This window comes from Manis javanica, chromosome 2 (genome assembly GCF_040802235.1).
Source record: "Manis javanica isolate MJ-LG chromosome 2, MJ_LKY, whole genome shotgun sequence".
Lineage (NCBI taxonomy): Eukaryota > Metazoa > Chordata > Mammalia > Pholidota > Manidae > Manis > Manis javanica.
The window spans coordinates 6,167,422-6,195,183 of record NC_133157.1 but is presented as its reverse complement, the minus strand read 5'-3'; the positions used below and the strand labels follow the sequence as shown (position 1 = coordinate 6,195,183).

Genomic DNA, 27,762 nt, shown 5'->3' with positions numbered 1-27,762 from the left:
GGCGGGATTTGAGAAATAGGCTTTTCCCCCCTTCTTACCCAATGGAAAACTCAAAGAACGTTCATTTCTAAAAATCCAGCCTTGCAGCCTTCAGGGGTACCGGTGCATGTGCTGGAGGCCCTAGTCCGTGCCGGCTTTTTAAAACCAGGTCTTCCTTCCGTAATCACAGATGTCTGGGGCGCTCAGCAGCTCACCGGGCTGTGTAAGCCGGTCTCGGGGCGGAGCCAGCCGCCGCCCCGCCCCTCAGGGCGCCCGGAAGTGACGTAACGGACAGCGGCTGCGCGCGCCGCGAGGTGTCGCATCTGGCGGAGGTCTGACGGAGCTGGCTGGGAGCTTGCAGGGTGTTCGCTGCTGCCGCCGCTGCCTTCCCTTCCGCTTCCCCGTCCTCTTCTCCCGGGTCCTGGGAGCCCCTGCCCGGGGTGAGTAGCGCAAGGCAGAGCGGGATGGAGGGCGGCGGCCGCCGGAACTGGGAATGTCCCGGCTCCCAACTGCCTCGGGGCCCTGAGGCCCCGGCTCCTCACGTGGCCCTGGCGCGAGCTGGCGGGGCCCCACGTGCGCGCTCCCGGGAGGTCCGCGGTTGGCCCTGGGCCGCGCGTGGGGGGTACGGGAGGAAGGCCAAGGCACCCAAAGCCTGGGCGCGCCACGCCCCCACGCCGGTGCCTGGACCGCACATTCCTCTCCGGGGATGAGGGGAGGAGAGCACCCCCTGGAAGGGTGGGTGTGAGGATTCAGGAATGTGCTCAGCCCAGAGCCGGGCACAGACTAGTGTCCGCTGCAGTGGAGTTGCTATCATATTTCACCTTGGACCCAGCCCCGCAATGGCCTGACACAGTGACGCTCGAAAGACAGCTCCCCCGGGGGCCCTTGGAGCCAAGGTCAGCCTCTTTGCAGAGAGCCTGCCATATCGAAAGGCCCAGGCTTTGCTGCCCATCAATTGTGTGACCTCTCTCTGGACTCTGGTTTCCCTGTCTGTACAATAAGGGATAGAAGGAACAGCTGGTGGCAGAGGCCCCGACAGTGGGGTTGTGCAGTACTGCACATGGGATCCGGATGTGTAGAATCGTTGCCCAGAGAGATGAGACCCTGAGAGGACTAGGGTCTTGACCGGTGTAAGTTTAGGTGCCCTCCTTACTCTGTGCCCGGCTTCCTGTGTGTGTGTATTTTAAGACACATCACTCCTTTAGTGGAATGGTTTTTCTGTCCTTAAACTGGGACTGTGAGGGGGTTGGAGGTACATGTGGAGTGCTTGGTGGAAACCAAGAAGCCATAGAGGCACAAAGCTAGTGTCCTCAAAATCTCTGCAGTGTTTCTGTTGATTACACTGCTAGGAAGCCACTCCCATCCCCTCTAAATTTGCAGAGCTGTTTGAGTCTGCTGGGTTGACCACCCGGCATAACAGCAGTACTCCTCTAAGAGTGTCTAACAGTCTATAGGGCATTTCAGTGCATGTTTCTCATTTCATCTTTGCAATTCGCAGAGATAATTGACGAGAGTCTCATTTAACAAGAGATTGCTAAACTCAAGATGCTATGTGCCCATCACTGTACGGGTTACATTATGCTTTTTATATTCACACTTAATTATCCAGCCTTCCTTTAAAGTCAGTATCACTGTTCCCACTTTATAAAGAAACTTACTGAGGTCAAGTGTCTTACTGGAGCTTCCACAGCCAGTGAGAAGCAGAGCCAGGATTCAGACCTGGTCCATCTGACTCCATCAGAGCCTTTGTTTTTAAATACCCGCCACTTTCTTTTTCATAGAGCACCCAGCCACTGCCATAGGTTCAGCTGCTATCCACAGAGGCCCAGGGAGAATAAGCCCTCTCCATCTTGCTTCAAGAGAGGGGGAAATGTGAAGCAGTCTCTTGCCTCCTGTTGCTTCTAGGCCTTTTCTTAGAGACTTACAAGTGAGGAGGATGAGTGACTGCAAAACACTGACCGTGACACTTCAGACACCATATTCTCTTCCGTGGATCTTGAGAGGAGAGAGAGAGCTGGGGCGGCTGCCCACGTGCCACCCTGAACACCCTGGAGTTGGGGAACAGGTGGCCAGATGACCATAATGATGCTGAGAAGCAGAAGTTCCCTGTGAGCAAAGGGTTCTGTTCCCCTCCGAGCCAGCCTAGAGCACACACGAGGCCAGACTGTGTCCGGGCCCCTTTCCCATTCCCCCTGCAGCATGTAAGTCCTCACAGTGATCTGGGCAGAATGTAGGACAACTTGGACTGACAACCCTGCTGTTCCCTCTGACTCCTAGGGACCTCGTGCCCACTCCAATCTGGACACCGGGAAGCGAAGCATAGACAGGGCCTTGGGAGTCACGTTTACAAATGAATCAGCTGTTAGAACAAATGTCAAAGTTATATTTGCCATTTCCCGGCCTAGATGTGGCTCCCCTGCCTTGTTCCTGGAATCTGCCTGTAAGTGGAATTCTTGTAAATTAGATTATTCAGGGGACCTTGACATTTAAAAGAATCATGTAAGGCTTTTGGTAAAGCAAAAAATTAGATTGTCGGTAAAGGACTTCAGTATTACCGTTTTTGAATGGTTGGATTTTGTCTGTAGTTTTTTCTGTAGGATTTTCTTAAAAGTGGAAAATGACTATAGCTGCACAAAGCTCATTCTTTGAATCACTCAACATTTGGTTAGTAACCACCTGTCTTGTATCCAGTGCTGGGCTAAAGGTGTATGAAGTGATGTCCCTGCCCCCCAGGAAGCTCACATCTTGGGAGGGAAGGCAGGAAGATAGGCAGAGAGTACCGACAGGTGTCTGGCCCCAAATTTATTGTGTCCACTTAATTGGATGTCAACTTTTTGTTGAATACCTGTGTGCTATGTGGGATGGAAGAGAAATAACGGTGGTACATCCCAGGGTGTCGCTGCTGCTCTCCAGGGAGCTTGTTGTCCATGGTGAGATAGGTATGAATGCAAAACCAGAAGTTTGCCAAGACCGGTGGGCAATGAAGGGGACAGGGCCAGTGTTGTTGCGCTCCAGTCTGAGCGGAGCACTGCTGATGTGGTGTGGAAGAGTTGGCTCTGCACCATGCTTCCTGGGTAATGGTGGCGGGGCTGACATGGCCGCTGGGGTGCCTTTGGCAGGGGCCAGTCAGCCCACTTGGCCTTGTAGATCCTACCCACATAAGCAGTTCCCAAACCCAGCTACATGGTGACACCTGGGCAGGTGGCCACTGTTCCTGGCAGCTGTCAGGGCTACAGTGATGTCCCCTCCACCACGACTGGCATTCTCAGGGATTGGCAGGCCCCCACGTTTTTACTTGCCGTGTACCTCAAGGTTAGAGCAAGAGTTCACTTCCATAAGCAGTGTGCCACTTTCTCCTCCTGGGTGGGAGGGAGAACTTCAGGAGCTGGGTGGGACGCTGGTGGGGGACATTGCGATGCGTTAGCGTAGGGGGGCGTGGTATTTTGAACCAAGGCTTCCCCCCACCCAGCTTATTATCCCAAAGAGCTCTTTGATTGGCACAGTAATTGGAACTTGTCTTCACTGCGGCCCCAAACCTTGTACCTGAACAGTGAAATGAGGTCATGGGTCAGAGGGCTGATCGAGGAATCTGAAGAGAGGCTGGAGCAGGATTCCCACTACGGCGGAAGAAGGTGGGGACGGTGGCAGAATCACAGATGCAAGAGCTGGTGCTTGGCAGGGCCCGTGCATGCTGTCAGCTCTCTTTCGGCTCCTCAGAGGCCAGTCTGTGACCTTGTCCGTGAGGAATGCCCGAATGCACAAGAGATGGGGATCGGGGTGGGAGGGGGCCCCTTCGCTGGCAAGGGCTGGGCATGGCAGAAGCAGAGCTGCCTCGGTGAGCATTCTTGAGTTCTTGGCTGAAGTGGGCCTGCTGCTTCTGGAAGGTTCCTTCTTGTGCAGGACAAGGTCAGAGTACAGTTGTGTGCTGGGGGCTAGTCACAAATGTGGCCAATGGAAACCCTTCAGCTTTTTTCATGTGTATTCCCTTCTGTCTCCCTTTGTATCTCCACATGATCTGTGGAAGGCCTGATGCTTGCCCTCAGGCACTTTCTACTCGGATTACTTCTCCTGAAGCCCTCAGTGTATTCCTTGGTCTTCAGGATTTTCAGTTGTTCTTACGGACTCTGTTGGGTCCCACATGAATCCCCCTATGTTGCCCTTGTGTTCCAGGGGTCAGGATTTAACTGTGCCCTACGGACCAGTGTAAAGGTGGGTTGGGGGGAACCACAGGAGAAGAGACGTGCACAGCTTTCCGGGAGGATTGTGGCAGAGCTCTCACCCTGTACTAAGGGACTCGTGGGATCAGTGCTGGGGACACAGTGGCGAAAAGGCAAGGTCCTGCCTTGGGAGGAGGCTAGACAGTAAGGAAACAGTAATTTCAGAGAAATACACATTCTGAAGGCAGCAAAATGGAATTGGAGAATGGTGTTGGAGGAAGTTGCCTTGCATATGCTGGCCAGGGAAGGCTCTGAGGAGGTGACACCTCAACTGGGACCCTGTGGTGAAAATGAGCTGCCCCTGTGGGAAGGACTGTCCAGGCCTAGGGCTGGCAAGCACACGGGCCTCTTGGCTGCGGAAGCACTTCCTTGGGCATCCGGCCCCTGCTCCACGAGGTGTGAAGACCCAGCGGCCAGCGAAGAGCGCCCAACATGCCATTAGAGCAGGAGCAGCCCCTGCCGCTAGCTTGGCCCTGCCATTCCCACTCAGCCGCCCAGCCCCCCTGAAGCTTTGGTCCCAGCACACCCCGCGCCCTTCAGAAGCCCTCAGCTGAGTGGTTTCCCATTACAGGCAGACTAGACTCATGGCCCCAGCCTGTGCTCGGCGCTCGCCGTAAGCCAGGCCCAGTCTGCCTGTCCGAACTCCTCTGCCACACTATCTTCCTCTGTCCACATTCCAGCCGGTCCAGGCCACGCCAGCCCTCTGAGTGTCCCTGCCCCACCCGCCACTGCCCCAGCGTTCCCCACCCTTCAGGGCCCAGCTCGGGTTGCCCTGTCTTGGCTGCCGCCCTGGCCACCATTTGGAAGGTATTCTTCCATCCCGCCAGGCACCATGGCACTTCCTGGCTCCGTGAGAGTCCTCATTGTCTCCACTTTGTGTTTAGTTGGTTCCCGTTTTTCCCCGTCTCTCCTGCTGGACTGTAAGCTCTCAGGGTTAGACTTTATCTCAACCAGCCCCACAACCACGGGAGCTGCGCCTACACAGGGTGGTCATTTGTTGAGATGTGCCAGTGCCTCAGGGTGGAGATGGGCTCCCTCTGTGCCTCACTCCTCCCTCTTCTGAGTGGCTGCTGGAGCTCTGCTGCCAGGGCCCTGTCACCTCCCCCTCTTGTCCATTCCAGTAACTCTCCTGTGGGTGTCTGCTTTCTTTTGCTGCCAATAGTCCCCCAGAAACATGCATCTTCTCACGTCATTCTCTGCTTAACCTAACGTAGTTAAGCCCACTGCTCCTTAGGACAGAGTATGGACTACCCAGTGGGACCCACGGGCTCTTGAGCTTCCAGTTGCAAGGGCTCCTGCACGTTCTTTTCCTTCTGGAACAATCTTCTTGCCCAGTTTGCTTAGTGGACTCTACTCCGTGGTTTCAGCTGATGGGTTGCCTCCCCTGGGATGCTGGCCTTGACCTGCCAGTGAAGAAGGTCCTCTGGATATGCTCTTCGGCGTCCTGTACTCCTCCACAGCCCTTACGCTGTAGCAATTGTTTGTCTGTGCAGCTCTTTTCCATCTGGCTTCCCCATTTCGCAGCACAGTGCCTGGCACAGAGTCCCAACCCACAGAGAGTTGGACTCCTCGTGCTTGCGAATGGGAGGAAGGCAGGAGTGAGGCTTCTCAGGCCCCTTCCAGGACAAGCTGGAATGTCACCGTAGGAAGCTAGACTTCAGTGTACATTTCTCTTAAGTGTACATTGGGGTTCCCTGTACCCTGGGGTTGGAGCCATCAAGTCAGGTGCCATGTAGAGGGAGGAAAGAACCAGAAGCCAGGACCCCTGCTAGGGTCTCCTGCTCGGATAGGAAGATAGCTTTGCACAATGACTTAAATGCAGGACACAGAAGGCACTGCTATCCAAAGGGTGGGAGCAGTTTTGGGGACACTGGACATTCCTCTGCATCAGGCAGGATTGTGCAGCCAGGGAAGCAGGGTGTGAGTGGGCCCTCTGTCTGGCTGAGCCACTCCTTTTCTTGTTCAGGAGGTGCCGCTGCTGAACTTGTCACCTAGGCAGAGACGTGGTTGGTGACAGCATGACAAGTGAGGTGATAGAAGACGAGAAGGAATTCTATTCAAAGGCCAAGACGTACTGGAAGGAAGTCCCAGCCACAGTGGATGGCATGCTCGGGGGGTATGGCCACATCTCCAACATCGACGTCAGCAGCTCCCGGAAGTTCCTGCAGAGGTTTCTGAGGGTAGGCGGGTCTGGCTGCCCCACAGGAGCAGAGGGTGCGGCACAGGTGCTGCCTGTCCGCGCAGGGCACTGCCTTTACATACTGCTGCAGGGCCTTTGGCTGCCTGGCCACGCCACCAGGCAGGGGTGGCTTGTGGACCAAGGACTTTGCCTCAGGGTGACCAGAAAGGAGGTGGCTGTTTTGCTGGGGGACTTGTGGATGCCAGAACTGAGTCACCTTCCTTTAAATGTTGAGTTCTGCCATGGACGAACCCTTGGCTCTCTTAGCCACGTGCAGGCGTTTGGGCTATAGGCATTGCCTGATTTGCTGAAGGCAGGCTCCTGGTTACTCACCCCTCTGCCTTCTGCGGCAGGCTGGTATGTGTCTGGACCCCTCCGGGCCTGCCTCTTGGCGTGCCTTGGCAAGCACCACCAGCTGCTGCTTGCCCCCACCCCCACCCCCCCACCCCCGTCTGGTGTCTCTCCTCCACCTACTTCTCACCTTTCCACCTTTGTTAAAATCGCTGATTGCCCTCCTCCATTCTTTCACCACCTGAATTCTTTTCATTTTCTCTGCTGTTGTTCTAAGAGGGTCCCAGGAGTAGGATGGAGGAAGGTACCTGATCAAATTACCACCTTTAGGTGGGAGCTGGCTTTCATTTAGAAGTGTGTGGCCCAGAAAAGGAGTGTGCCGTGCGCACAGCCCTCGACATCCCCACTGCTGCCAGCCACCAGCCTGCGTCCAGTCCCAATCTGAGCCGTTCTCTGGGGCCTGTGAGGAACGGCCCCTTCACAGTGGCAGGGTCCCTCTGGCTTCCTCGGTCTGCCTTACGGAGTCTGTGCCTCCTGCTTTATAGGACGGCCCGAACAAGACGGGAACCTCCTGTGCCCTGGACTGCGGAGCTGGCATTGGGAGGATCACCAAGCGACTGCTCTTGCCACTCTTCAGAGTGGTGGACATGGTGGATGTGACAGAGGATTTTCTGGTTAAAGCTAAGACCTACCTGGGCGAGGAAGGCAAGAGGGTGAGGAACTACTTCTGCTGTGGTCTGCAGGACTTCAGCCCAGACCCAAACTCATACGACGTTATCTGGATCCAGTGGGTGATAGGTGAGCGTTCCACTTCTCTTTTCCACCATCCTGCACATCTCCCACTGTTGGACACAGGTTCCCCAGGAAGCCTTGGGAGCTGGGGCTTGGGGGCTCCTGCCCCACATGGGCCAGCAGAGACTCGGGGGGCCCTCCCTGTGCTCCCTGGAGTGTGGGGACTCTGTCTACATCTCCTCCCATGTTTGTTTCAACTCAGGGCAGTTTTTGTTGAAAAACATAAATGACCACCAATTTACTATATTCAAAGAACATGGAAATGAGTTTTTGTAAGTAACTTTTTTAAGGGAAAAGTTGAGGCCTCGGGCCCCTGTTCAGAGTGAGCCCTGCTGTCCATCCTATCCTGCACCCACTTAGCCTAACAGTACACCTGGGGTGCTCTGGCCAGGCTGCTGACCTGGCAGTGGGCCACTGTGCCAGCAGTCACCCACCCCCTCCAAGGCAGGTAGCACAGCTCTGCTGGGGACATGCTGGATCTGGCCCTTTATTTTGTGGTCCCCAAAGCCTCTGGAATTTTAATGCAGGACAGGAACTCCGGTCCACTCCCATTCCAGGCCTAGGAGCACACAGAGTGTAGGTGCTGGGAGTGGTCCGGAAGACCCCATCAGGGTGAAATCCCAGCTGTGTAATTTGTGATGGCCCGTGGTAGGAGACTTTGGAGCCCATGTCCTCTTAGAGACAGTGGGGTTCAGTAAACTCCAGACTGTTGAGAGCTAGGGAGGCCCCGTATTAAGCACAAACTGCTCAGTCAGTCAGTAAGTGGCGCACAGTTGTGCTTGCATCATCATTTCCTGGCTACCGATGCTTCTGCCTTCCCCAGGCCACCTGACTGATCAGCACCTGGCCGAGTTCCTACGGCGCTGCAAGCAGGGCCTGCGCCCCAATGGCATCATCGTCATCAAAGACAATATGGCCCAGGAGGGCGTGATCCTGGATGACGTGGACAGCAGTGTGTGCCGGGACCTCGAGGTGGTCCACAGGATCATCCACAACGCAGGCCTGAGCCTCCTGGCCCAGGAGCGGCAGGAGAACCTCCCTGACGAGATCTACCATGTCTACAGCTTAGCCCTGAGATGAAAGGGGCTGGCGGGAGGAAGAGAGACCAGTGTGCGGTGGGGTGGCTGGCAGCTGGGTGAGATCGAGGCTCCACGTCAGAGGTTCGGGATTGTTGAACACCACCACTAAATACACCTGTCTGCCACCCACTCACTATATAGACTCGCTTTGAAAACAGCATATGGGACTCAGTGGGGAGGGGTGAGCCCGCTCTGCTGCCCTGAGGCAGGGTCCAGGCAGTACAGGCCTGTGTGCCCCAGGGCCCTGGTGCACCCTCTCTGGGGATTTCCCGGATCTTCATTACCACCTGGCCTTCCAGCAGGCCTGGCCGCCTTAAGAGGAAGAGAGTAACTCTTCCCTTGGATGTGAGGACTTTCCCTCCAGGGAGGAGCTAGGCTGGTGGAACGGGTGGCTGGCCGCACCCTCCTGGCTGCGGAGCCCATTCAGCACCTACGGTGTGGTGCAGCTGGTGGGGATGTCCGCATGCCAAGTCCTGTCCGGGGATGGGGCCCTGGAGTCTCTGATGTGATCGTCCAGCGGCCTGCAGCGAGGGGAGAGTCTGCAGCCTCCCTCCGGGCCATGCCTTGTGGCTCCTTGGCAGGCACCTTCCGTCAGAAATAAAAGGGTGAATTCCTATACAGGGAAGGCCCTAGCCAGTCTGGAGTGGTGCTTTTCTTTACTGGGCTACGGCTGTGCTACTTGAAAATATCACCACATACTGCATCCCCTGTGCCCACCACTTCTTCCTGGCTCTCTGGGGTCCTTTATCCTCAACTGGAAGGGACAGGGTGGCACTGTCACACAGGGACCTTTAAGGCCAAGAGAAATCAGTTTAATATATAATTTAGTTGCCTCAGCTAGTTTCCAAGGCAATTTACACAATTCACAATGACCACTGTGACTTGGGAACAGCTTTGTGAGGACTCAGCATTGGGCAGTAGTCGGCTTTCATTCTTGGTAGCTCTCTGCATCAGATGAGCCCCTCACAAAATGAGACATTTTAGAAAGGACTGTCCCTGGTCATGCATGACTGCTTTTTAAGCAAAAGCCATGGTCCCCCTAAGACCCCAGGCTTGGCACAAACGGTTACACTAAAGCACAGTCCTGTGCCTGGCTGCACGGGGCTACGGGTGACGGCCCCAGAGCTGCAGACCTGGCAGCCCGGCATTCTTGCCAGCCCACCAAAAGCACTTTTGTTAAGTGACAGAATCTAGGGCGAAGAGAGGCAGAAGTAAAGAGCCTTAGGTGGATTGCACCCCACAGGCCCGGCCAAGCCCCATTCTGGCTTCAGCTGTGTCTCCAGGACAGACCAGGTTCCTGCAGCTCTTAGGAGGGCCCAGACTTGGAGCTAAATGCCCACGGCTCCCCCAAAAATAAGAGGGCATTAACTTGTCCCAAATCCAAACCCCACCTGTTTCCCCAATGTGGGTTGAGACTTGGGGGTGCTGCTAGAGGGAAGGGGCACTGTCTCCCTGGAAGATGCAGAAGGCTTTCCCACTGGAATGGCTGCAGCTGCTGCGCTCCCCTGGCTTTCCTGCTACTCAGTAAGGATCAAGTCTCATCTGCAACCTGCACCTTTTGGCAGATGGGCTGAAGGTTCTCCCCAAGCCTGCTGCAGGTACCCCTCACCCACAGGTGACTGAGCTGCCCAGGCCCTGCTCCCTTTAGGCTGGAAACAGCCAGAGGTCATCTTCGACGGTGCCACTGTGCTCACTGAGGAGGTACCATTTCAGCCTGTCGGGCAGAGGCAGGGCTTTGACCTTGGCGTCCACGGGCCATGGCTGAAGGTAGAGCCGGATGTAAACGCGACACAGGTGCTTGAGGGTCGGGGGGTAGCTTTCCAGCTGCCTCAAGGAGAAGTGAAGGGCCTGGATCTTTTCTGCCAAGCTGCCCACAGGATGAATATCGAAGTTTTGTGGTAGCTGGAGTTTCTGGGAATTGGTCACCATGAGATCCAGGACGGTCTCAGCCTTGCGCAGGAGGTCCACATGGCTCTCATCTTCGGCACAGCCTGGGTGGGAACAGAGCCTCTCAAAGATGATGTGGAAGCCGGACCAGCAGGCCGCCCCGTGGAGGGAGCAGTTGTAGGCAGCTCCAGACTCCAGCAGGAAGCGCAGGAGGGGGAAGTGCAGTTTAAAGCTCTTCAGGCAGCTGTGTGTGAGGGACTCGTGCGCAGGGCACTCGCTGGGGTCGGCCCCGTGCGCCAGCAGCAGCTGTGTCACTTGGAAGCAGAAGCGGTTGATCATCTGAGCCTCCTCTTTGTCCCCCCCCACCGTCTCGCCAAGCAGGAAGATGATGCAGGTGAACACGGTGTCCCCGTCCTTGGTGGTGGCCTTGACATCTGCCCCTAGAAGGGCCAATCAGGAGATCAGGAGGTGGGAGAAGGCCTGAAACCCTCTTGAAGTAACGCTTGATGCGTAAGTGGGGGACAGCCTGCAGAAACTAAAGTGTGGCTTGGAAAGAGCGGGGAGGAGCCTCACCTCCTTCCAGTAGGAGCCGGATGTTGTCAGTGTTGTGGATCTGCACCCCGTCGCTGCTGGCCAAGGCATGGAGCAGAGCTGTCTTCCCTACAGAGGGACAGTGAGGAGGAGCGGGAGGCCGGGGGCCGGGGGGCGGGACCTCCCCGGGGGGCAGGGGTGGACACTCAGGATCAGATAGACCAACTGAAGACTCAGCGCTCCGCTCGGGCTGAGGATGACCCGTTTCTGGCCATTCCTTCCACCCACACAACACGGAGAGCAGAAAGGCCAGGAGAGACAGGATTCTCTGGACCCTGAGACGCCACCTGAGACCCTGGCTCGGTCTCTCCTGACAGAAAGCCAGAATTCCCTCAGAGACTGAGTGCACACATACCCCAGCCCGAGGGGCTGTGCGGCCTCTCTACGCCTCTGCAGGTCGGCAGTGTGCACCCGCATACGCGGCTGTGCTGGGCCACCAGAGGGGCGGCACCCAGCGGGCCCACCTAGTCGTCGTCTGGAGGGACCCTGGCTTTCCCTCACAGGGCACCCCGGTCCACCGCTGTCCTGCTTACCATGGTGAGGAGGCACCCACCATGTTTGTCAGCTGCGTTAACTTCTGCTCCAAGGTCCAGGAGGCGCTGCAGGCAGGGCAGGCGCTCCGGCTCCTCACTGGCCAGGTCCAAGGGGCTGCTCTCGTGGATCTGAGCCAGAAAAGCACAGCCAGGTTGGCCTGGGGGTCTGGGAGGCTGCTCGTGCCCTGCCCCCCACGCCCCTCAGAGTAGGCTGGACGTGGCTCTTACCCGGTCCCTCCGGTTAATGTCAGCCCCGTGGCGCACCAGCAGCTCCACCATGTCGGGCTGGTTTCGCAGGACAGCAATATGCAGGGCCGTGTAGTAGGTGACCGGGTCTGAAGGCACAGATGTGTCACTCCTGCCTAACGGTATGCTCACAGATCCCAGGACCTGGCCTGGCAGCCCAGTCCCCCGCACTCCCCCAAGGCATCCCAGGCTCCTGTCACCATGAGGGGTCAGGACAGAACTGTCCTCACTAGACGCTAGGGCACAGGCTCTGGAGTCAGACTGAGGTTCAGGTCTTGGGGGCGTTCTAGTGGGCACAGCATCTAATAATCTCTTTGGGCTTTAGTTTCTGCTTCTGTAAAACTGAGCCATAAAATAGGGCATCTCCTTTTGGGCTGTTGGGAGGAACAGTCAGTGACCTCTTCTTAAGCCTGGTCTCAGGAACAGCCGAGTTCACACAGGTGGGCCTCCAGGTGTCTGGCTTCAGAATGCCTCCTCTCCCCCAGCTCCTTGATCCTTCAGGAGCCTTGCTGCCCCCGAGCCCTCCTCAGGTGGGGAGGGGAGACAGGCCCGGCCACATCTGGGTCAGCACAAAGACCCCCATTTGGTCACAAGTCAGCCCTACACATATCCCCCACCCCCCGCCCACCAGAGGAAAGGAAATGGTGCCATCACCATCCCAGGCACTTATAAGATGGACACCAACATGGTCCTGCAGTGATTTATGGCCAGTGTGGATTGTTTTCCCCTCTCTATGGCATGAACAAAAATGAGCAAGACAGCTCAGAAAGAGTGGCAGAAAATTACCTTCCCATAGCTCTGGGCACTGTGCCAGCAGCTGCATTTTCACATTAACGAAATGGACTGAGCTGGGAGCTGGGGAAACTTTTCAATCACATGGTAGAAGCAGCAAGGCGGTAAACAAACCAGAGGCGATGAGGGTCGTCTGAAAACCCACGGGGGATGGCAGGCTACCCAGTATGGGTTTCCTTAGTTGTCACCCGTGACATAATGGGGGAAGTAGCTCCTAAGAGAACAGTAAAAGCTCTGAAGGCCTGGCCACCCGCACCCAGAGCAAGGCCATACTCAGGCCACCTAGCCCCCCAGCCCCTCTGGGTTCCAGCTGACCTTCAAAGTGGAGGTTGGCCCCGTTCTGCAGGAGAACATCAGCTGCCCGCGTCAGCCCCAGCTCAGCCATTTTCAGCAGGGCATTGCTCACCCCCTCCTGGTAAAATGGGGAGTGGGCCTTTCTCTCCAGCAGCTCAGTGAGAAGAAGGATCCGGTTCTCCTCGCTGGCAACGTAACCGGGCCTGGGGCAGGAGAGAGGCAGACCAGCTGCAGGTGGGCACAGCTGGCTGGGCCACCCTGTGGGCTTGTAGCCTTTAGTCTGTTGTGAGAGACTAGGCAGGGCTCTGGCTCTGTGGGGCACAAAGTCTCTTTGGAAAAGGTAGACAAAGGGCCAGGTTGGGCCTTTTAACTAGAGCCAACTCCTCAGGTTTGCTGAGAAAGGAATGGGGCTGTCTTGGGCCTGCTACCAAGTTACCCAGAGAATCTGGTCCCTGGCTTGGGTATAAAGCCTCACACACCTGGGCCACTGGGTCTGAAGAGAACCCTTGCCGTCAGGAGCAAGAAGTGGCGTTGTTCCTCAGACGCTGGCTGGCTGTCCCTGTGCTGCAGAGGACACCAGCCCAGCCCAGGCAAACCCGTGCAGACCAGCAGTCAGCAGCCCTCCTGCCCTGCTCACACTCTGAGATGCTGAGCCTCCCAGTCGTCGGAAGGCTGAGTAAACACAAGGATCTGCACACCCCAGCCCCCACCTGGCTGCCTCCCCCACCAGCACTGACCACTAAGGACCACCTCTTTCCCCAAAAGCTCAGGCCCACAGACAGCCCCATGACCTTGCCTGCTGCTACTTCACAGGCCGCCATCAACTCCTCTTGGTGAGGTCCCCCCTACCCCGTGCTCCCCACTCACCTCCCCCTCAGGCTCACCCATTTGCACACCTTCAACTGTCAGGATCGAGGTTTGCTCCTGACTGCCTGGTCTGGATTCCCTCTCATCCTCCAGCCCTAGGGAGTGCTCAGTGCACCGTGGGTGCTCAGCAAACATTCTGGGACACTGATCCTGCATTATGTCTGGGATTACAAAGGCCATGCCCCCCTCCCCTTGCCACCTTACCTGTACCCTAGAATGTCCCTAAGAGTTAAAGAAACACCTTACACTGCATTTTCAGAACAAGCCTCAAAGTGAACAGAACAGTGATGAAGAAAGCCTGTATTTTCATCAAACATAGTTTCCCTGGAGAGACGCATAATAACCACTTTGTTGAAATTCCAACTGATTTCCTGAAACACACACCTGACACCTGCCCTCTTTTTCCATTATACCTAATATACCATACACTTTTTCTGACCGTGTCGGTCTCCCTCCTCTGGAGCATAAGCATCGTAAGGCTGGGGGTTCTGCTTAGCTCGCTGATGTACCCTTAAACGTTTCTCTAACACCTTTCCCACAGGCTCATGGATAGACCTGCTCCTGTCTATATAAAAGGCAAACTCAGGTGCAGAAAGTTCATTTGCGCACTGCCCTGGGGCAGAAACTGAGGCCTCCTAATACATCCCACACTGTCCGTTGCAACTCTCGGTGACAGGCACCCGTCGGAGCACAGGGTGGGGTACTGAGGCGACGGCCCTGCTGACACCGCACCCTCAAGTGCTGCCTGCGCTGGCCTGCAGCACTCTCCACCCTGCAAGGGGCTGGATGTGAGCCAGCGCGGAGGAGCTCACGCTCGAAGCCACGCAACTCCGGCCTCCGTCTCAGTCTCTGTATCAAGTAGGGTGGGGACGCAGCCACCCCCCACCCGCCCCACCCTACATGTAGAGCCAATAAAAGGAAGCAGCGCCGGGTGGCGGCGGTCCCCACCCGCCCGCAGGAAGGCAGCGGGTTACCCGTCCATGGGCTCCTGCCGTTCGGGGTCCTGGATCCCCAGGGAGCCCAGAATCGCATCCACCAGCGGCTGGTACTCGAAGATGATCCTCCGGAAGCCGTGCAGGAACGGCATGGCGGCGGTCCCCGGGAGCGGCAGGGCGGCCGCACCTTCAGCCGAGGCCGAGACGCCGACTGGCCGCGCTCCGGCGGCCGCTGACCGGGCCCGGTGCCTGCGGGCCCAGTTCCCTCGCTCGGCCAGGTCCGGTCCGCTCCGCCGCCTAACCCGCTGCTCTGCGGCGGAAGTGGCCTTTGCAATTCCGGCCCGCGCCGGCCCAGGAAAGCGCTCGGTGGCGACAGCGCCCCTTGCGGGCTCGGAGGACCGCGGCGCTTCCGGGAGCGCGAGCCAGAGGCGGCCCGTGGGGGTCGGGAGTCGGGGGTCGGGGGTCCCCCGCATGGGCCCTGGTGAGCGGAAGGCGAGGACCCGCAGCCAAGCCCGATCCGAGCCAGCCCCCCCGGCCGCTCCGGGCCCTGCTCTGCCAGCGATCCCGCCCGCGGCCGCTGGGCGCCGTCCGAGCTCCGCCCATTGCGCACCCCGGCCGGGCCACAGCCTCACCCCCGGGGCGGTGGAGGTGACCGGAACCCCCCGGCGCCGCCGCAGCCCGCGAGCTCGGTTCGGCCACGGCTCCTTCTCGTTTGGCCTGGCTCTCGCCTGCTTCCACGCTGACCGGACGCCCACCTACCCCGACGGGCGGTGGGGACAATCCCTACTTAGTGTGTCCCCAGGTGTACCTGTCCCCACAGGCTGCCGGCTCCTTAACCAGGCTGCCTTCCTGGACTCGATTGCACCCACCCAAGAGCCTGGATCCAGAGCTCAGTTAGTGTCGGTGGAAGTGGAGCCTCGCAGGAAGGAACGCAAGCCGGGGGCCGCTTTCTTGGGGTTTAAGCACCTTCCCTTAGGCTTTGCATTTGAACCTCCACAACCTCGTGTCCTGCAGCGGAGCCCTGATGTCTGCATGGACAGTCCGTTATGGAAAGGTGCGCCAGTCCCAGAGGCTCATATCATACCTGGGCCCCCCACCCCTCACGATTAGTTCCTGGGGTTGCCTATTGTATCCGTCCCCGCACCTGCCGGAGGGAAGAGTTGTTGAGCGATGGAGAAAAAGTTTACAGGCACATTTAAAGGCAGCCCCATGTGTCTATGATTAAACATAAAAAATGGCTCCCCTGCCAAAAGCATAAGTCTTACCAAGAAAACTCAAATTCAAAGCACTTCCAGGTCCAGCTATGGGGACTCAGCAGGCGGGGGCTGGATAATTGCTCGCTGTTATTGTTACGCTTACGAGGTCGCTGTACTGATCAAACGACAGGCTATCAAAACCGCCGGTGGGCAATCAAAACATATCTTTTTGCCACCGTCTGGGTTATCTAAAGAGAATAAGGAGGGGTGGGAGTGGGCAGGCCGGCTTGGATTTGGCAGACGGGACTCCAGACCACATGGTCCACGGCTCCCAGCGCACCTCTGCCTTGGTTCTTGCCCCAGGAAAGAAATATCTTCTCCATGAGTGAAACTGGGAATTTTGGCCACACAGAAATGGAGATTTCCAGATTATCTTGTAGAATCAGAGGATTGGGCAACGGGGCCCAAATTTCTACCTAGCAACAATAAGCATTTGGATGGGGCACTTGCTCCAGTGTGCCTCAATCTCCCCAGGTGTTACCCTGGGGGCTTGGGAATGTCTACCCCTGTTTTAAGGGTACACACCCTGCCCCTCAGTGGATTCCAAAGCCCTGAATGCACAGCAGCCCACAGGCAACCCAGGGGCTTCACAGCCGCTCACCCATTTCATCACGGGTCACCTGCTCCACTTGCTCCATGGCACATGTGCGGGGAGTCTGACATGCCGCAGAGCATGTGGTGAGTAACTGGAGGAGGTGAGCCTAGAATGGACTGGGACAGACCTGGGGCACAACCTGGTCTGAGGACTGCATCTTCCCTGGCTCCATTGGTTTCCTAAGGTCACAAACTGGGTGGCTTAAAACAACTGAGATGTATTCTCTCCAAGTTCTGGGGGCCAGAAGTCCGAAATCAAAGTGTCAGCTAGGCCGTGTGCCCTCCAAAGGCTCCAGGGAAGGTTCCTGTCTTGATTCTTCAGTCCTGGTGGCCCCAGGCATTCCTTAGCTGTGGCCACATCCCTCCTAGACTTTACCTACCTCTGTCCTCACATGGCCTGGTTCTGTGTGTCTGTGTTTCCCATCAAATTTCCCTGTCCTTTCTAAATGACACCAGTCATTCGATTTAGGGCCCACCTGAATCTAGTATGAATGTATCTTCACTTGATTGCATTTGAAAAATATCCTACTTCCAAATGAGGTCACAGTCATAGGGAACAGAGGCTTGGACTTGAGGACATCTCTTTGGAGGACACACTTGAAACCACTCCAATGGATGAGCCTGGGCATGGCCCTGCGGTCTCTGGGCCTCAGTTTCCTCACCTGTAAACTGAAGGTTACGGCTCTGATAGTCTTAGAGCCAGTGAAGAGGTTCTGGATGTCCCTGATAGGTGCTGCCAACAAGAAAACAATAATTGTCTTGTGACCAGTATGTAATGATAATGAGTTAACTTTTATTTATTGAGCCCTTGCCATGTGCCAGAGACTGTGCTAAATTCTGTACTATTCCCAATAAATCCTGTTAAGTATATGATGGTATTATGCCATTTTTCAAACAAGGAAACAGGCTCAGAGAGGTTTGAGTGCTTGCCCAACATTGCACAGCTAGCTGGGACTCCAACCCAGGTCTGGCGGGGTGCTCTTTCATATATTTAGCCTCTGGGGGTCAAGTGCCCTGCAGGCTCTGGGTCTGAGAGGGTCTGGACACACAGGAGGGAGGAGCTGACCCCTGCTGTGTCACAGCCCTTGGGCACTACACTGTGGAGCCAGGCCCTGCCGCCTGCCTGACTGGTAGACTCCTATCTTTAGAAAGTTCCATGACCCCTGACCTCCTTCCCACTGGCAAGGGCAACCTTGTTTCCTCCATCTGCCTCCCATTAAGGCTATGTTACTCAGAGCCTCTGATTTCAGCTCTGAACCTTCTCTCTTCTTTCCTTGCCACTGCAACTTACTGCCCCTCAAACCTAGCCACTTTCTGCTGTCCAGCCCAAGGGTTCCTGAGCAAGCTCAGTGTCCTGGGGCTGAGCACCCAGTGCTCAGACCTGTCAAGGTTTGTCTCTGCCTCCTACTTCCCGGGGAGTTTGGGAGTCACTCTGACTCTACAGTGTACAGAGGGAGGTAACCTTACTATATAAAGAACCATCACAAATCAACAAGAAGAAGGCAAAAACATAACAGAAAAAATGGTCAAAGGACAGGCAAGTGCTAAAGTTTGAAAAACAGTCAGCAAACTTAAGTCTAGCTTCTCTAGCTGTCTGACACCAGCAGTGATAATAGCTGACATACAGGACTTATTCTGTGCTTGACTCTGTCCAGTAGCAGCTCAACAAAGCAAGTTACAGAGCAGTAGACACTACATGATCCTGTTTAGGAGTAAGTGGCATGCGTGCATGTGCACGTGAGCCTGGGCAGGGGTAATTATTGATGATCCCGTGCTGAGATGTTAGTGGTGATTGCTGCTGGGTGCTGGGATCTGGGGAGATTTTATCTTCTTTGTGTTTCTATATATTTTATTCCTTTTTACCAATGAGTGTGTCTTATCTGAGACTCAAATCGCTACATCAGCCAGAGGCAGGGAATCAGGCCCTTCATACAACCCTTACACTAGGGTTGAAGGTAAGGCTGTGGACACCAGGGCCAGGCCTCATCTGTCCACAGGGCCTTTCCTCCCAGCTCTGTCTAGTGACACCCCTCCCAGCATGCAGGTCACTCCCCTGGAGGCCCCCCTGAACCTCCTCCTCGGGGCCCTCCCAGCCTGGATGGGCATAGCACTCACCTCCCTGCCCAGTCCTTGCAGGTACACAGGGCCCGGCCTAACTATGCGAATGATCAATTGATCACAATAGCGGTCTTTGCGTCCCATTGATTAGACCAGAAGCTCCACACGCATCATCTCAGTGACTGGTCACAACAGCCTAGGAAACAACAGCCAGATTCCCCTGTCGGAGCTGGGATACTGAAGCTTAGAGATGGTACTGGTCAAGGTCAGCAAGCTAGTGAGAGGTTGGCTGCAGCCACACCCAGAGCTGGGGCTGCACCTCACCTGGAGCCCAGCTCACACACCCTCGGCCTGCCGCCACCGGCCCCCCACGACCTCCTGCACACACACCCCACACACAGGCTCACATGCTCATCTGCCCTCACATCCACAATGCTTGTGCACACCCATGTTTATACTAACAAGACATTCTCACACACGGCCACACTCCCTGCCACGGTCACTGGCACATTCACGCACATGCCCTCTCACACAGACACACTTTCTTAGACACAATCAGATACACACTCACACTCTCATGTGTGTGTGTGCACACACGTCCAGGGAGGGGATGTCCCCTCCCAGCACCTTCACCCTCTGCAGCCCCTCTGCTCAGGAGGGTAGTCAGCAAGCAGCCAGTCTGTCCTTCTGCAGCCCTTGAGGGGGAAATTGGGTGAAAGTTTCCCCCTTTTATTTCTTTTTTTGATTTGGTGGATTTTCCATAAAGTGAAATATTTGGAAAACGAAGCAATCTGCTGCAAGGAACACTGCTTTCACTCCACGCAGAGCCTCCGGCATCAGCCGCTGGCAGGTCCCATGGGCACTGAGGCGCGGAGATGGAGGCTGGGCATATTTCTCAAGTGTGGTCATGGAACTGCCGCCCCCCGGCTTCCTCCTGTCACTTGGCTCACGGGCCCAGCTCCCTGGTGGTTCCTTCCCCTCCCCCACACCATGACCCCACTCCAACCCTCGACCCTCATGACCCAAGCATGTCACTGCCCAGGAGGCCCAGCCTGCTTGGCCCTGTTTGACTATGGTCCCCTTGCTCCCAGAAGCCCAGCCCTCTGTGGGCTCAGGGGGAAACCGAGGGACCAGGAGCCTGGGAGCAGGACCTTGCCTGTGCCAGGTAACGACTTTCCTGTCCCCTCCCTCATTCTGTCTGTTCCCCTGAGAAGCACCCAGGGGCATTCTGGGGACTCTGACGCCCAGGGAAGGCAGCTCCAGGGACCCCTGTGCTCTCAGTGGCCTGACGCTCCTCCCCTGCCGCCTGCCCACTCCAAGAAGTCTGCCTCTGCTGGCCAGAGACCCTGCTCTGAGGGCAGCACCCCCTCCCCTGAATGCTCACTGCCCAGCCCCTCCACTCCGTATCCAGACACTGCCAGGTGGTCCCGGGGCTTTGCCAAGGTGTGGCACCTATACCAGGCCCCCAGGTGGGCAGCCCAGAGCCCCAGAGGGGATGCTGAAGGCCCCCTTTCTCTGACACTCCTGTGTGCCCACGTCAGAGGTTCCCCCCCTGACCCCCAGCTTTCCCAGGTGAGGTGAGTCCTCAGGGCCACAGAAGCCCAGGGGAACAGGGTGGAAGGCACTCCAAGCTGCCTTAGCGTCTCAGGCTGCCACACAGTGTATCGGGGATTAGGTCCTTAAGGCAACACACATTCACTTCTTACAGTTCTGGAGACTGGCAAGTTCAAGGTCCGGGTGCCAGCAAGGTAGGTTTCATCTGAGGCCTCATCTCTTAGTTTCTAGGCAGCCACCATCCCGCTCTGTGCTCACACGGCCTCTCCCTTGTGCACATGTGTGCCCAGGGCACGCTGGGCTCTTTCCTCTTACCGTGAGGGCACTAATGCCATCCTGGGACTCTACCCTCGAGACCTCATCTAACCTAATCACCTTCCAGGGGCCCCCATCTCCTGATACCATCACCTTGGAGGTCAGGGCTTCCCCGTATGCCTGTGCGGCGGTGGGGGCGGGGGTCACAAACATTCAGTCCATTCAGGGCCCTCAGGCTCCTTGCCCCAAGAAGCCAGGGGCGTGGGGCCTGGGCTCTGGCCCAGTCCTCTCAGTCTCGCTGCCCCATCTACACAAGAAGATGGCAGTTTCAAGGCTTGTCTAGATTCCTTCCTGCTCCAGAAGTCAGGGGGCCTGCTGAGAGCGACCCTTAACTTCACGTGGGGGAACTGACCCAAGAAATGGCACCCAGGCCTCTTCCGCACCCCCTTAAGCCGCCCAGCCTGCCTCTGCTTCTCCTGTCCCTGGCAGCAGATCTGTGTGATTTGGGCCCAGGCCTTGCCCTCTCTGAGCTTATAACGGACCTCTTGTCTATCTGGCTGCCAAATGAGTATGGGGAAGGTGCCCAGGAGGTTTGAGACTGCCTCATTTCTGGCTGGTCTGTGAGCCCAGAGTTCTGATCCCAGAGACTCCCCCATCTGACCCCCACGGGCACCCACTTGGCATCAGTCCCTGGCAGGCCAGGCCAGAGGCAGAGCTCAAAGGCAGGAACCACTGGGCCCCTCCGCCTCTGCAGCAAGGCCGGGTGGAGCTCTGTGAGGGAGGGCACAGAGGCTCTGATCCCTGGGGGAGGAGGGAAGGCAGAGACGGGCAAGCGCGGGGCAGGGCCCTTTGTGCTTCCCGGGAAGCCCCCCACTCCACCCCCACGGGCCTTGCTTGGCAAAGCTGACGGCAGGAAGAATCCCATCGGCCATCCGTCAGGGAGACAGAGTGGGCCGTTCTCGAGGAGGGGAGCCGGGAAATTTGATCATTAAGAAACCCTCCTGGCTGTCTGGGGGAATTTAATTAAATTGCTGGAGAGGCTGTGAGAGAAGGCCACATCTGGAACCAATATGTGCGCTTTGATTTTTTTCCCCTGCTCTCTTTCTCATTCCCTCCCTCCCTCTCCCCAGCCCACTGCTGTAAAAGGGAACACAGGCGAGCCCTCGAGTATTGGTTCCCCTGGGACAGAATTCCTAGCAGACAGGCAGAGAGAAACCAAAAACAGTGAACCCATGGTGGGGAGAGAGACAGGCGGGGCCGAGGCAGGCAGCCGTGCTGTGCCTTGGGACCTAGCTGTGGAGAAGTCGGCAGGGACAAGAGGGGAAGGTCCATTTTATAGCCCAAGAGAGTAAGTTCCAGAGGATTCCAGAAATCAGCACGCCTGGCCAAGCCCCTATCCTGCTTGAGACAGGCATTGTGGGGTGAATCCTCCTGACACCCCTGTGGTGTGGATACTGTGATTAGCCAGGTTCACAGATGAGGGGGAAGTGACTTGCTCAAGATCACAGAGCCTAAGAGTGGTAGTACTGGGGTTTGATTCCAGGCCTGTCTGGATACTGTCTAGACACACTGTATGGGTCACTGTGATTGTAATTATTTCCCTTGAGAGGTATTTATTTTGTGTTTGCTGGGGGCAGCGGTGTGCAAGGCGGGCAGGAAGCCCCCAGTGGTCCAGGAGGTGCTGTGTGCCAGCAGGAGCTGGGACAGGCTGACCTCAACTGGGCAGTCAGTGGTGGTTAAAGTGGACCTTATGCCGAGGCAGGAGTTGGCTGAGAGAGGAGGTGGGGACAGAGGCACTGGAGGTCCCTCTTGCCTCTATGGAACAGGACCCTCTAGGCGCTTGGCCATGGAAATGGGTGGTGGCTCCCCATGGCTGAGCCATCCAATACTGGCCTAGTTCCCTCTTTGAGCCGGTTTCCTGCACATTAGCAATCCTGGTCCCGGCCTCTGAGCTTCCCCGCTGACCCCAGGTCCCAGAGTCCCCATCCTAGACACAAACAAGGCTCCAAGGCTCCTGCCAGCCAGGGCTATAGGGGAAAAGCGCGTCTCCACTCTGGGCAGACAGCCTCCAGGGTAATTCCCTTCCTCCCTTAAAGCCTGACACCTGTCCTCCAGGCTACAGCCTGGAGGCCCTTCCTTGACCTCCCCAGCAAGGCTGAAGTCCATCCTTCACCCAGCATCCACCCTCACTCTTCCTCTGCAGGCTGCTAGCCCAGGGGGTCAGGAGCCAGCGTTCACCCGGGCCCCTTGGAGCCCTGGGCCCAGCAGGGGTCAGGCGCAGGAAGGAGAGGTGCATATTTGTGGAATGGATGTCTCCTGACCTTGGTGCGTGCAGAGCAGTCTAGAAATGTAATTCAAGCTCCCAACAGGGAGGGAAAAGTGAGGTACAGCGAGACCTAAAGGATGCTTGTACAGGGCTCCAGCCCCTGGGACAGCTAAAATCGGAGACTATATGGGTCCTTTGCATATGCCCAGTCTCCTGCCTGGCCGCCCCTGAAACCCCCCCACCTGCTTTCACTTGCTGAATCCTGCTCAGGCTTCCAGAGTAGCGTAATACCCTTTCCTTAGGGAAGCCCTCCCTGATTCCCCAGCCCACTTCCCCAGGGTCCCCTCACCTGCTCGCTGCTTACTCCCCTGCTAAGACTGGTTCACTGACATCTCTGCAGGACTGTGCTGTCTGGGTCGACACCCCATCCCCAGTGCCCAGCCCAGCCCCAGCACCTTCCTGATAGAGGTACCAAGCTCTGACTCAGGGCAGCTGTGGGAGGAGGTGGCGGCAGGACAGGCCCTGCGCATAGGCTCTGCTCTAGATCTGTGGAAGCACATGCGTGCTGCTGAAGTAGACATGTGCTGCGGGCATGGGACTAGGCAGGGGCTGCGGATGCCCAGCAGAACCTTCCCACAGCCTCACGGTGATCCCAGTGGGCTAGGGGTGGAGGGGTTCTTGTTATCCCCGTTTGAGAGATAAAGAAGTGAAGGCTTGGGGAAACTGGGTAGCGGGCCCTAGTTTAGGGGCTGGTGAGTGGCCTCGCTGGGACTGAAATTCAGCTCTGTCTGGGGCAGAGTCCTTGGCTTAATGGTGGGGCCTCGTTTCCTCCTGGAGCAGGAAGGCCTGCGCAGGACAGAGAGAGGCAGGTGGGTGGGATGGGCGGTGGAGGACCCTGCCAGGCTGTGCTAAGATTCAGGTGATCAGATAGGGCAGGGGCACAAAATGCAACGATCAAGGCTATGCCAAGGGAGGGAGCAGGAAAGACCAGTGGCAGAGAGAACCAGCTAGACTGCAAGGCCCTCCCGTGCCCCCTGATCGGAAACAAACGAAGAGGGAACTGCCATCCCCTTGGAGGCCCTGACAGGGTGATGATATACAGAGTTTTAAATAAATGTATCTCATTAGGGACGTGTTGTCTGGAGGGAGAAAAATGATGCCCTTCTCCACCCCACCCCACCCCACCCCCAAAAAGGGGAAAAATCCAATGCTACAGCTAAAAAGGAAATTGCATTAATACAGATTGTTTTATTTAAAAAACCTTGACCTCCACTTCAAAAAAAGTCATTAGACATTCTCCTTCTCAGAGGCCGCCGGAGCGATTACGGAGGCCTGTCCATTTCTCAATGACTCACTGTTCCCGGGTGCTGCTCTGGGAAATGTGCGAGGGACGGGGCAGTAATTGAAGGCTCCCTGCAGAAAGGTGTGTAAATCTTTGCATGTCTAAAGAAACTTTACCAGACCACTAAGTCAGGGCAGAAGAAAACGGGAAGAGCCCACCGCCCCCCTCCTTTTTTCCCGTTTCTTTCCTTTGGAACTCTGATCTCTTTGATCGTAAAAATGGTCATATTTCACCCCCAAAATATCAGCCATCAGCAAACTAAGGAAGTGGGAGCCCATGGGGAGTTTCACCGCCGATTAGGCCCTTGGTTTAATTATTTAACGCCTGCCTGGATCGTGCAGGCTGTGAACACACTCTCCTGGCACGGGTTCAAGAGCAAGTTATAAATAATAATAACTATTATATTCCCAATTAAGCCGGTGAGCTGAAAGCCTCACCCCGTCCTTCAGCCCCACCTTGGGCTGGGCAGCCCCCCTCATTACTGCACATGCCGTCCCCACCCCCACGCCCCACAAGCTGTGTGCAGTGGGGAGCCTCACACAGCCCTGCTGCTCCACTCACCGCAAAGTAATCACAGCAAGATGTGGCAGGGCCCGAGGCTCCGGAAGCCCTGGTGAAGGCTCGGGGATCCCCAGGCCTCGGTCTGTGCCCCTGGTCCTGCCTCCTTCCCCTGCCTCCCAGGGAAGGCAGGGCAGGAGCGGGAAGCAGCCGTTCACCAGGACAGAATTCTGCTGTGGTGAGGCTGGGCCCCAGGTTTGGGGCTGGTACTTTCCTCTCTGAGCCTGGGTTTCTCCATCTGTCCCCTGAGGAAGCTCTCCAACAAGGGTCATGTGGGGAGTCATGGTGGTCCCAGAAGCCCTAGGTCCACAGTTTGGAAGATGTCTTTGTTGTGACGGTGACCAGCCCATCCAAGGTCAGCCCCTGGTGCTCAGGCAGACGCAGCAGCTCCTCTGAGTCCCACCCGACTCTGTGGCCTGGTGCTCATCCAGGATGACTCTGTATACAGTAGGTGCTCAAGAAATCACTGTGGAATGAATTGCTCAGGACTGTTTCCAATTGGTCCATCTCCCTGAGAGGCCTGATGCCCACAGAGGGCAGCAAGGGAGTCACTGCAAGTCTCCACTACAGTGTAGGCACTAAGGAGCCCTGCATGCAGTAGGTACTCAACAGGAGCTTGTCATTTGGCCTCAGACCTGGATCCAGGCCTGTCCGAGCCCTGCCGGCTCCTTGGGACCCCAGACCTGCCTTAATGCCACCCTGGCCCCTGGTCCTGTGCATTCTACCATGCTGGGCAGGCACCTCTTGGGCAACGTGGACTCTGATCCCCACTCATTCACCCTCAGCATTGCTGGCTGTGGAGCCCTAAGGTGTGCAGCTCAGGGCCTGCATCAGCTTCTCTTCTCTCCTATGTGAGGTTCTGGGGACACAATGGTGAAAAGGATAAAGCAGGCAGTCTACAGATGGGAAACCAAGGCTCAGAGAGGGAAGCGTGCAGCCCAAAGTCCCACAGCAGGTCCACAGTGGAGGCAGCCTTGAATCCAGCCAAGTCTCTCCATTTAGGACAGGTTATCTCTGCTTGCTCAGCTTTATCAAAGCCTTTTTTTTCCCTGCATCTGTAGGTGATGTTTGTTGAATATTTCCCACACACTGGGCTCATGGTTGGCTTTTTATTTATACATATCATTCCATCTGATTCTCACAACTTTGTGAGATAGGTACCATTATTACCTGTGATTTATAGATGAGGAAACTGAAACCCAGAGAGGTTAAATGACCCAGTCAATGCCCTGCTGCTGAAAGGTGTCTAACGCAGGGCCCTGCATCAAAAAGATTTATGGCAGAAGAGAAAATAAAAAGGCCACATGGAAGGAGAAGAAAAGGGAAGATATTGACTTGCCACCCGAACAAATAAAGTTCTTGTGATCATGTATTAACATTAGCTCTGGGTTCCCTGGTAGCCAAAGCAAAAAGGGAAATTCAATGGGTCGCCCAAGTCTCATTATCTGGTTCCTTTTTTAAAAGGAAAGACCATAATTCTTCAAGAGAAATAGATAACTTCTTAGTCCTAAATTCTCATGGAACAACTTGGCATGACGGTTAGGAGCCTGATAAATTAACCAGGACAAGGTGCTTAAGCTCTCTGAGTCAGTGTCCCTTCCTCCTGTGGTAGTGGTGAGGCTACTATAAGATAATGTGATTCAGTACATTGCCTGGCTTACAGTAAGGCTTATTAAATGTGAGCCTCTGCTACTGGAGAGCACATGTTTGTCTTTCCATTTGCAGGTAAGGTGAAACATTTTTCAAAGGGGTATAATATTTTACCAAAATCTTGCCAAAAGCTGAGAACCGGTTACTTCAGCAGGATATCTGCACTGGAGACCTGAGGAAAACTAGGGCTGGGAAAAGTCTGGGCAGTGATCTGAGGGATAGAGTCAGATGTCCTGCCCCATTCGGCTCAGCTCCACTTCCCACAGGGCAGACCGGGGTCTGGGATGAGCAGGGAGCCCTGCTGTGATCTCAGCCTGACACAATATTTACAGAACCCTGTGATCTGTCACAGTCACGCCTGGTCACGTCTGAGTCACATTGGTCGGCAGTGTTTCTGATTCTCCAGACGTGTAACAGTGAACACGTTTTGGCCTGAGTGCCTCCGCGTGCTGATCCTGCTAAAATGACCTTCAGAAGAAGCTCTTGGGTATGTGGCCATGGGGGCTGATCAGGTAAATCAGAAGAGTCGCAGGATTCCCTGTCATCTTTGGTCTCTGTTTACCCATCTGTGAAATGGGCCTGGTCCTTGAGTGATTGATAAGGACCAGCTCACAGAAGTTGTTATGGCTAGAGAATGACACTAATATTACTCCATAGGAAATAGAGAACTATTCCAATAGAAAAAGGGGTGGGATTATAAATGGACAATTCACAAATAAGAAATACAAGCGACTATTAAATACCAAAAATATTTACCTTCAGCAATAATAAGGTGTGCAGGTTAAAACAAGGAAATGCCTTTTGAAATTTAAAATAAATTATTATTACTGCTCTTTCTCAGAGCCACCTATGGGGTGGCAGCCATTTCCTACTCAGACCCTCAGGCTGCCCTCAGACCCTTGGGGAAGCTCAAGATCATCAAAAAGAACCAAGGAGTTCATCTGGTACAGTAAGAATGATATGCCAGAATTAAGTGTAGCTGGCAGAGACCCGAAGGCATTGGTAACAGGATGCAGAGAAGATTCAAGGGCCAACTGACACCCAAAAGTGGTTATGGCAGCGAAAAGAAAATGATGCACATGCTACCCGGTGGCTCCTGGGAACTCCTGGTCCACATCAAAAAGCTGGAAGTAACAGTACTGCTGATGTGCAGCAAATCTTATGGTGCTCACGGTGCTCAGAATGTTTCCTCCAAGAACCGTAAAGCTGTCGTGAAAAAAAAAAGCAGCCTGTGGACCATCAGAGTCACCAATCCTAACACCAGGCTGCACAGCAAAGGAAATGAACGGACAGCTCATGTGGACGTTTTATTCATGTTAAAGAAAACCATAAAGATGCTGCTATAAACAAACAAGGACACAGTGACACTTTCAGGAGCAGAAACGGATACAACTTTTCTGAAGCCAATATTATCAAAAGCCTTAAATCTTTCCCAGAATCTTTGACCCAGTGTGTTAGTTTTCTTTTTGCTGTTGTAAGAACTTATCACAAATTTAGTGTTTTCAAATACTACAAATGTATTCTCTTACATTTTGGAGATTAGAAGT

At 55.6% G+C, this 27,762-nt stretch overlaps 2 protein-coding genes across 7 annotated transcripts; one reads left to right on the top strand and one right to left on the bottom strand.

The window, feature by feature from the left end:
* The first annotated feature begins 256 nt into the window (after window positions 1-256).
* NTMT1 (N-terminal Xaa-Pro-Lys N-methyltransferase 1) lies at window positions 257-9,176 on the top strand. Of its 4 annotated transcripts, XM_037007958.2 has the most exons (5): window positions 269-419; window positions 2,257-2,419; window positions 6,163-6,376; window positions 7,212-7,464; window positions 8,282-9,176. In XM_037007958.2, exons 3-5 carry the CDS (start codon window positions 6,215-6,217, stop codon window positions 8,536-8,538), a joined length of 672 nt encoding a protein of 223 aa, XP_036863853.1. In that variant the 5' UTR covers window positions 269-419; window positions 2,257-2,419; window positions 6,163-6,214; the 3' UTR covers window positions 8,539-9,176. The 4 variants fall into 4 exon arrangements, with proteins under 4 accessions (XP_017512055.1, XP_017512057.1, XP_036863853.1 ...); XM_017656566.3 differs by lacking the exon at window positions 2,257-2,419 and having other exon boundaries at window positions 257-419; XM_073223130.1 differs by lacking the exons at window positions 269-419; window positions 2,257-2,419 and adding an exon at window positions 3,063-3,611.
* Window positions 9,177-9,327: 151 nt separating this feature from the next.
* On the bottom strand, window positions 9,328-15,023 carry ASB6 (ankyrin repeat and SOCS box containing 6). Of its 3 annotated transcripts, none has more exons than XM_037007955.2 (6): window positions 14,722-15,022; window positions 12,902-13,083; window positions 11,777-11,883; window positions 11,569-11,677; window positions 10,998-11,084; window positions 9,328-10,864 (listed from the first exon to the last, which is right to left on the bottom strand). In XM_037007955.2, the coding sequence occupies exons 1-6, from the start codon at window positions 14,832-14,834 to the stop codon at window positions 10,182-10,184; spliced, it is 1,281 nt and encodes a 426-aa protein (XP_036863850.1). In that variant the 5' UTR covers window positions 14,835-15,022; the 3' UTR covers window positions 9,328-10,181. The 3 variants fall into 3 exon arrangements, with proteins under 3 accessions (XP_036863850.1, XP_036863851.1, XP_073079222.1); XM_037007956.2 differs by lacking the exon at window positions 14,722-15,022 and adding an exon at window positions 13,360-14,653; XM_073223121.1 differs by having other exon boundaries at window positions 10,571-10,864; window positions 11,549-11,677; window positions 14,722-15,023.
* Window positions 15,024-27,762: the final 12,739 nt, after the last annotated feature.

Excerpts from the sequence above, each read along its gene's own strand:
- NTMT1 (XM_017656566.3), top strand. The coding sequence starts at position 6,215 with ATGACAAGTGAGGTGATAGAAGACGAGAAGGAATTCTATTCAAAGGCC. Across the intron at positions 6,377-7,211 it reads TCCTGCAGAGGTTTCTGAGG|GACGGCCCGAACAAGACGGG; the intron begins GTAGGCGGGTCT and ends CCTGCTTTATAG. Across the intron at positions 7,465-8,281 it reads CTGGATCCAGTGGGTGATAG|GCCACCTGACTGATCAGCAC; the intron begins GTGAGCGTTCCA and ends TGCCTTCCCCAG.
- ASB6 (XM_037007955.2), bottom strand. The coding sequence starts at position 14,834 with ATGCCGTTCCTGCACGGCTTCCGGAGGATCATCTTCGAGTACCAGCCG. Across the intron at positions 11,085-11,568 it reads TAACGCAGCTGACAAACATG|GGAAGACAGCTCTGCTCCAT; the intron begins GTGGGTGCCTCC and ends GTCCCTCTGTAG. Across the intron at positions 10,865-10,997 it reads CCGGCTCCTACTGGAAGGAG|GGGCAGATGTCAAGGCCACC; the intron begins GTGAGGCTCCTC and ends TGGCCCTTCTAG.